Genomic DNA, 9,387 nt, shown 5'->3' with positions numbered 1-9,387 from the left:
GTGTGTTTGTGTGTGTGTGTGTGTGTGTGTGTGTGTGTGTGTGTGTGTGTGTGTGTGTCCGCTAGGTCCCAAAACTTGGCCGAATGATTCGATTTATTGATATGAGTTTCCTATCTGATATCCTGTTTTTGTCTATTAGCAGGAACTTCAAACAAAAATGGACAGAGACACATATACGCAATATTTTAATAATACAAATCATAATAATAATAATTCAACATTATAGAACCACAATATTTGCTAATTGCATATGTATCAATTTCCTTCATTTTAAAGCGTATATTTGGCCGGATAGCGAATTAAAAGGAGCTAACAGATGTCAAGCAAACATGTGAACTCATTATTTGATATTTTCCACAGTGATGAAGCATAAAGGAAGTATAGGCTATTATTGTCCTGTCAAACATTAGTTCCTTATAAAAGGTAAGGTTTGATCCATTGTCTCAGCACACAGCATCGTTCTCCACATGATCTGTTCTCACGCACATTTCTGAAGTTTTGAAAAACATTCAGTCACGCATTCAGAGAGAGAGAGAGAGAGAGAGAGAGAGAGAGAGAGAGAGAGAGAGAGAGAGAGAGAGAGAGAGAGAGAGAGAGAGAGAGAGAGAGAGAGAGAGAGAGAGAGAGAGAGAGAGAGAGAGAGAGAGACGCATTCAGAGAGAGAGAGAGAGAGAGAGAGAGAGAGAGAGGAGTGTGTAAAGGAGGAGACTCTCAGTGATGTTATTTAGTCGTGCATACATTCTTGAATAAACTCATCTGACCTTAGACCGACCATCACAACACTACTCTGAGACTTTATACTCTCTGGTTTCATATGAGTCACTCAGACACGCCGCGAGCGCTGGAAACTTCAGCACTGATCTGATGCTCAACAGGTGTTTGATCATTTCGGAGTGAATCTGCATTGATTTTGAGACTTGCAAATACATCGATGATGGATTTCCAGGCGGTTCTGGGTGATTTCATTCAACTGTCAGTGAGGAGTGTTTTACTATCGCTGCTAGTGTGTTTAATGCTCATGTTCTGGCGTCGATCCGGGCCACGGCAGTTACCGGGTCCGTTCCCGTGGCCGGTCATCGGTAACGCCGCTCAGCTCGGTACCTCACCTCACTTTTACTTCACCCGGATGGCTCAGAAGTACGGCGACGTGTTTCAGATCAAACTGGGCAGCCGGAACGTGGTGGTTCTCAACGGAGACGCAATTAAAGAGGCGCTAATTAAAAAAGGTGTCGATTTCGCCGGCAGACCCGATTTCGCTTCTTTCCGGTTCGTGTCCAATGGGAAAAGCCTGGCGTTCGGTAACTACAGCCAGTGGTGGAAACTGCATCGGAAGATCGCACACAGCACCGTGAGAACTTTCTCCACAGCCAACATTCACACCAAGCAGACTTTTGAGAAGCACATCGTGAGCGAGATCGGAGAGCTCATCCGTTTGTTTCTGAATAAAACCCGCGAGCAGCAGTACTTCGAACCTCACCGGTACGTGGTGGTGTCGGTGGCGAACACCATGAGCGCCGTTTGCTTCGGGAACCGATACGAGTATGATGATGAGGAGTTCCAGCAGGTGGTGGGCAGAAATGATCACTTCACCAAGACAGTCGGAGCTGGAAGCATCGTGGACGTGATGCCCTGGCTTCAGTACTTCCCAAACCCAATCAAAACTCTCTTTGACCAGTTTAAAGAACTCAACAAGGAGTTTAACGAGTTCATTCATTCCAAAGTGGCGGAGCACCGCAAGACTATTTTACTGAGCCTCGTCCGTGACATGACTGATGCGTTCATCCTTGCTCTGGATAAAGGGCTCTCAAGGGGGGCGGGGGTCTTTCTGGATAAAGAGTACGTGCCATCGACCATCTCAGATATTTTTGGGGCCAGTCAAGACACTCTATCTACGGCTCTACAGTGGATCATTCTGCTACTAGTCAGGTAATGCTTTATGTCTACCACAAATGCATAAAGACGACATTTAATCATCTTCAAGTCGTTCGAATAATTAATCATTTCAGCGTGATTTTCGATCACACGTTTTATTTTTGTATATTATTAAATTTTTAATATGTAAAATTATCAAATTAATACAAAATTAGAATTATATTATTTTCCAAAATTTTGTTCTTTTTCTTTTTTTTTAAACAAAAGAAGAAATACTGAAGGATGTTCAAGCTGCTTAGGAAATCATAATGGCACTTTTATGACTTTTAGCTCAAGTCTGTTGACCTTCATCTAGTGTACTCCTAAAAGTTAACAAAAGTAACCCTTAGCAGATTTAAGCTTGTCAAATTTACATTAAACATTTTTTTGACACCATAAATAAACACTTTCATTGCATGGAAAAGAGCCGCTGCAATACATCTTTTATGTTGCTCAGCATAAAGAAAAAATGATGGATTTAGAATGACATGAAAATGAGCAAATGATGACAGCACTGTAATTTTTTTGCACTTTAAATGTGCAGTGCGACAACTCACAGATTGTTCAAGAGACGAACAGATCTCAATAACAGCAAACAGCTCTCATGTGTTATGTAACTCTTCCGTGCAGGTATTGGCAGCAAATAATGAGGACGGGTTACAGCAACACAAAATGAAATCTGACCCACTAACACTTTTAAACATGTAGGCCACTCTGTGAAACTCAAACACAATGACTGCTTCATGCAGGATACTAGTACAGATGAGATGATAGGCCTGTTTTACTTTTAAATAGAAGGGATATGGAATACAATTTCATTTAAATCACCAACCAAATGTAAACATGTTGTTTAGACCTTCTATTTGCAACAGGAGTTTTTTCAATATCCATATTCAATTCAATCCTTGGTGATTGGGGGAACTCAGTACGTTGAAAATGTTGGTCTTCACTTACATTGCAGGTATCCAGAAGTCCAGAAACGTCTTCAGGAGGATGTTGACAAAGTAGCGGATCGCAGTCGCCTTCCAACCATTGCAGACGAGCCTCATCTTCCATATGTCATGGCTTTCATCTACGAAGTCATGCGATTCACCTCGTTCATCCCTGTAACGATTCCCCACAGCACAACCACAGACACATCCATCAATGGTTATCCCATCCCTAAAGATACCGTCATTTTCGTCAACCAGTGGTCTTTGAACCATGACCCGACCAAATGGGACCAACCAGAGGAATTCAACCCACAGCGCTTCCTGGATGAGGATGGAGCTCTCAACAAAGACTTAACCACCAACGTGCTGATCTTCTCCGTGGGGAAGCGTAGATGCATTGGAGAAGACCTGTCCAAGATACAGCTTTTCCTCTTCACCTCCTTGCTGGTCCATCAGTGTAGTTTTACAGCAGAAAGGACTCCCAGCATGGACTTTCTGTATGGGCTCACGCTTAAACCCAAAGCCTTTAAAGTGTCTGTCACACCCCGTGACAGCACAGAACTGCTGGAGAGCTTGGTAGGAACATCTCAAACACCTACAGAAATGAGACAGAGACCTCAAGTTTGAAGTGAAATCAAAGCACACAACTGAAATACTTTGCCAAATGAAGGTGGCTAAGAAAACAAACACTGAAGAATCTCTAACATGTGCATTATATCAATATATTTATTGACATCATACTCAGGCAAAAACAGAATGAGCTACAGGAATAAAAATGATGCACTGATTTATGGTATATTATGCAAGAGTAGAAAAGCAGAAGCTACACAACAGGACACTGCATGGTTTATTCAGAGAAATAAAAGTTGGTTTCTAAGACTAGAATTCTAAGAGACATTTACATGCATAGCATTATTCAGTCAAGAAGTTTGATACTAATTCTAGTTCTTCTATAGCAAATATACATTTAGTCTCAGTTATAGAAGATTGTCTATCATCATGCTTCAGTCTTTTAATGCCAACATTTTTATTAAGTGTTTTAAAGTCAATGTGAAAAGCTGTTCCATGACGTATTTCTGCATGAAACAAGATATTTGATGAGAAAAAACTGTGGTGCAGTAATTGATTTTATCTATTTGAAACTGACTGGATCATGAAAAATCATTAAGTCATGACATTTTGATAAAAGATTACAGACAAAAATAATTAATTTGGACTAATATGCAACACTCAATCATGCATTAAAAAATAGATAGGGTTGATTTACATTTCATGTTGACTTGTTGCTTAGGGTACTTTAGCTCAAACTAGCCCTATGCTGCATTGTTAACGTCCCTATACAAAGCTCATAAAATGATACATTTGTACAGTATAATCTTACAGCACTTTATTGTCCTTCTTGATAATATTTCCTGATTCTCACTACAGCATTGCTGAAGTCTGTGCCGTATTATTATAGACTTCTTAGCATAATTAAAATAAACATAGGCGGGTTAAAAGCAGTTCACTTTCATTGTGTTCCCGGAACAACCTTCCCAATCAAATATTGTCTGGAGATCCTCATAAGTTGAATGTGATATTTCATATCTGGCACATGATGTTGTGTAGGTGAAAGGAAATACATGTTGTGCCCCTCAGGTCCCTTAGTTAGGGAAATCCTGAAAGGGAAATTCAGGGTTTGTTAACTAACATGTATAATATATGTTATGAGCGTTTCTTTCTGCAATATATTTTTGAACTGTAATAGCGATGTTTGATCTGCTGTAATATATTTTTGGACTGTAATAGCACTTGTTAATAGACTGCTGATCTGTATTAGATCTACTATATTTTATATGTAAAAGATTGATATGTAAGTTTGATATGTAGTTCCTATTATGTGATACCAGCATATAATATTATATTTTTCTACTTCATATAAGCTCTGACATCTGGCTGCTCTGTAAATTCTAAACTGCATTCAATTTACAGTTTTTGTGATTAAATGTAGTGGTTTATAATATATATAACACTCAATAAATGTATAAGTCAAAAAAATGATATAATTACTCAAGCTTTTATGATAATACATGCAGTATAATATTGCGGTCATTTGTAATCAAATTAGTTTTGGCAGTGAATTCACCCTGTTGCAACGCCTAGACACAATGTGATTCTGTAAAACAAAACTTTTAATTTAATGTTGTATTCAAATAAGATGCCCTTAAAATAGTGGCAAGTAAAAATAACATTCTAACTTTATTGTGCACGCAGCCACTAAATTGGGCATTTAAAATAGAAGGAAAGTATGTAGGACATACTCATCCCTATGAAGTGCTTTATCTTGCTTACCCAGCACATTCTGTTCTGATCGAGCCTGAGGTTCATAGCCAGCCGAGCTTTGAGTGCGTGACAAGTCTAGATAAAGCCAACTGATTACTGATACGCCAGCAGCCGCCTGCTCCCCTTCCAGGCCCTGCTGAAGAAAAGAAAACACGCTTCACTATTGTCGGATTAACAGTACACTCTTTGAAAAAAGCTAGAGCTGTCACTGGGATGGTACCTTAAGGAACAAAAGTTAAAAGGTACATGTCTGTACCTTATTTAGCCCTAAATGGAACATACAATACCTTTTGAAAGGGTACCACCCCAGTGACAGTTTTCTATACCTTTTTTTTTTTTCTTCTTTTCTAAAATTGTAGGATTGTGGCAGAAGCGTTTTCACCAAGGAGACAAAGAAGTCAGTGCATCCTTAAAAATGTCAGATGTCAAAATAATTAGTAGTAAAATAAAATAAAAACTAAGCTGCAATATGAAATGCTTAAATCACTTAGCTCTCTTAATGTAACACTAACAAGCAGTGTTATTTTGGTATAGTTTTATTATAGTTTTGAATTTGCTTTTATTTTAATATTTTCAGTTTCCTTTTTAGGTTTAGTTTCATTTCATAGTAATTTTGTCAAGTTTGTGGTCAATACGTTTTTATTGTTTTTGGAAATAAATGAAAGCCTTAATTCAAATTCTAAACAAACAAATAAATCTATTAAAAAAAAAAAATCTGTTCCCTTGAACCTTCCATTCATCAAAATAATCCATAAACTATTAAGCAGCACAACGGTGTTCAACATTAATAATAATATATACTATTATAGTTTTATTATTAATATTTTGAATTAGCTTTTATTTTCATATTTGCATTTTTTTTTTATTTTAGTTTCATTTTGTTTTTGTAATTTGTATCCTTTCTTTTTTTAAATATTACTATATAGGTCTATTGTATTTTGATTTAAGTTTTATCTGTTTATTTTTAAATAAAGGAAACACTGGAAATACAAATAATTGAATAAACTGCTAAGGCAATATTTATTTTATTATACATATTTGTTTTTTATTTGATCTCGGCTTTATTTCAATAAACAAAAATATTTTAATATCTTAGTCAGTCTTCAGTATGCTCGATGATTGCTTTCAATACGTCATGTAATGCTTACTTGAATTCTAAATGGCCATTTTCAAAATGCCCTAGTTTTAAAACATGCCATCAAGTTGCATTCTGACAACCCAAACACAATCAAAATACAACGAAAGCATCCAAATTGCATTTGAAATACAATTAGTAGTGTCATTTAAGCACTGAATCCTAAAAACGGCTGCATCTGCAACTGATTTTGAAATACTTATGGTAGATCTCCTTCACCTCACAGGGTTTGGCTGCCTTCTGGCCTCCAATTTACATAGATCTCAGCATTCACCAAGTTTCTGACAGTCTCATTGCTTACTCCGCTCTCAGTTCTAGAAGTCTTCATTAACAGCAGATCTAAGAGACCTCCAGGAATCCAGGTCATGTCCTGCAGGCATTATTTCTGTGCTGTATGTGAGAGAACAGACTTGCAGACACTATGTAATGAGAGACTATAAGATGGTTTTCAGTTCTTGAGGATGAACAGTTGTCCTGTTATAAGATACTTCCACACACAGAGGTGTAAAATGTACAGAGAAATTACAATGAAATTAAAGAAAGGATACCATATGAAGACTTTACCCCCTTTATCTGCATTCTTGGTTGCCTTTCCACCTTTCAAAAGTTTGGGGTCAGTCATTTTTTTGCATACTTTTATTCAGCAAAGATTCATTACATTTATCAATTAAATTGACCGTAAAGACATGTATAATGTTACAAAGAAAATAATATTTCAAATAAATGCTGTTCTTTTGAACTTTCTATTCATCAAATAATCCTGAAATAACATGTTTCAACAACTGTTTTCAACATTGATAATAATAATAAATGTTTCTTGTGCATCAAATCAGCATATTGGAATGATTTCTGAAGGAGCACGTGACACTGAAGACTAGAGTAATGATGCTGAAAATTCAGCTTTAATATCACAGGAATAAATTACATTTTAAAGTATATTAAAATAGACATCAGTTATTTTAAATTGCAATAATATTTTCACAATATGACTGTATTTTTGATCAAATAAATGCAGCCTTATAAATAAATAAATGCAGACTTCTTTCAAAAACATTTATAAATCTTGACCCCAAAATTTAAAAATCTGACCCCAAGCTTTTAAATGGTAGTGTTACTAAATATACTGAAAATCTGCTCTTTTTCTTCCATGTCTTCCTGGCATTCCACATTGTTGGCTTCTTCCTGGACAACAGTGTACAGGCATAATACTGACTGAAAACTATCTGATCTACATTTATGAAGTTAAAAGTGAAGTGTATAATTTCTGTCCCACTAAACAGAATTGCACAAATAAAAATAATGACAATTATAACAGTTGCCATTCAGAGGTTTTGGAGTAGACTGCTGTTCTGTTCGTTGCCACTAATGCTGCAGAAATGAGCACTTCACTTTTCACATTGAAAGAAACATTAAAAGGCAAGATATATAACAGTTATCAATTATGCCACACCAATAGCATAAGAAACAAACTATGATCAACATACAACACAGACTGAATTCACCTTATTGTGTATTGCACTGAGCAGCAGAGATGAAGCGATGATGATCATCATATGCGCCGATACAATCACCAAATCTCAGTGAAGACCAATAAATAAATGTACCATATAGAGCAAGTGCCATCATTTCAACATATAAAAACTGCTTACATTCATAATGCTGGACACCAACAAATGATATTAATACATTATTAATAACATGAGGGGGAAAATGACCTTCCACTTGGCCCCCGTAATTTCTCTGATGTAGCGCTGGTCAGGGATTTAGCATTCATCATGTATATGGATTAAAATCTACACAAGTCATTCAAGTTGTCTGCTCACTATATTCATTATTATAAATATTTTTATTACAATTTTAATAATTATTATTATTATATATTATTGTTTGAGTGTCCCTAATAAAACCTGCAAAAGACTGCATTTCTAGAGGGAGGATCATGCTATGAAAAGTTTAAAATATTTGACAGAATTACACATTTGCACACAGTTTCATATCAGCAGCTCTTTTTTTGGAAGAACTCATCAAATGTGCCAAAGTTCTTCAAAGCTTTGCTTTAGACATTTATCAAACTAGATATCCAAAAGAGAACTTTATAGTCAAGCTGTTTGAAAAATGAAAATTTAATCACCTTCAGGCCAACCCAGATGTAGATGATTTATTTATTTATTTATCAGATTTGGAGAAATGTAGCATTAAATCACTTGCTCACCACTCTGCAGTGAATGGGTGCCGTCAGAATGAGAGTCCAAACATCTGATTAAAAATATCACAATAATCCGCACCACTCCAGTCCATCAATTAACATCTTGTGAAGTGAAAACCTGTGTTTTTGTAAGAAACAAATCCATCATTAAAACATTTTTAACTTCAAACCATCACTTATCACTTAATGCTGTAAAGTTGCTTTGCAATGATTTGTATCGTGAAAAGCGCTGTACAAATAAACTTCAATTGAATTGAACTTATGACTAAAATACAGGTCCTCTATCTATAATATTGCTTTCTCCGGTGAGAAAGTCATATCTTCTGAATCAGGAGAGAAATATGCACAGATGAAGCACTGTTTACATGTAAACAATCCACAACAGTTCTAAACAAATATGTCAGTGGATTTTGATGTGAGAGAACAACAGGGGATGGATTTTTTCACTGGAGGAAGCAGTATTTTGGATTATGGACTTGTATTTTGGCCCAAAACGATGGAAATGTTCAAGTGCCTAAATGATGGATTTGTTTCTTACAAATAGCAGCTTTTTGCTGATGGACTGGAGTCATGTGGATTATTTGTGGATCATTGTGATGTTGTTAGCAGCTGTTTGGACTCTCATTCTGACGGCACCCATTCACTGCAGAGAATCCATTGGTGAGCAAGTGATGCAATGCTAAATTTCTCCAAATCTGTTCCAATGAAAACTCATCTCCATCTTGGATGGCCTGAGGGTGAGTACATTTTCAGCAAAGTTTCATTTTTGGGCAAACTATTCCTTAATGAAATTTAAATTTATTCTAAATTCAGTCTAACAGCAGCCACTGATGATCATGGTGCCACGTTGTGTATTGCAACCGTTACTGTTAATGTCTAAA

The 9,387-nt window shown here is 36.3% G+C and overlaps 1 protein-coding gene across 1 annotated transcript; it reads left to right on the top strand.

The window, feature by feature from the left end:
* The first annotated feature begins 885 nt into the window (after positions 1 to 885).
* LOC107676394 (cytochrome P450 1B1-like) lies at positions 886 to 3,744 on the top strand. The gene is made up of 2 exons (XM_016470938.1): positions 886 to 1,926; positions 2,873 to 3,744. Exons 1-2 carry the CDS (start codon positions 932 to 934, stop codon positions 3,468 to 3,470), a joined length of 1,593 nt encoding a protein of 530 aa, XP_016326424.1. The 5' UTR covers positions 886 to 931; the 3' UTR covers positions 3,471 to 3,744.
* The last annotated feature ends 5,643 nt before the right edge of the window (positions 3,745 to 9,387 follow it).

The sequence above is a fragment of the Sinocyclocheilus anshuiensis genome, unplaced genomic scaffold (assembly GCF_001515605.1).
Source record: "Sinocyclocheilus anshuiensis isolate Anshui unplaced genomic scaffold, SAMN03320099.WGS_v1.1 scaffold961, whole genome shotgun sequence".
Classification (NCBI taxonomy): Eukaryota; Metazoa; Chordata; class Actinopteri; order Cypriniformes; family Cyprinidae; genus Sinocyclocheilus; species Sinocyclocheilus anshuiensis.
The sequence above is the reverse complement of the archived record's forward strand: the minus strand, read 5'-3'. Positions and strand labels throughout refer to the sequence as shown.

What these genes read in the sequence shown, in the direction of transcription:
- LOC107676394 (XM_016470938.1), top strand. Translation starts at nt 932, where the DNA reads ATGATGGATTTCCAGGCGGTTCTGGGTGATTTCATTCAACTGTCAGTG. An exon ending in ATCATTCTGCTACTAGTCAG is followed by an intron (nt 1,927 to 2,872) that starts GTAATGCTTTAT and finishes CTTACATTGCAG; the next exon opens with GTATCCAGAAGTCCAGAAAC.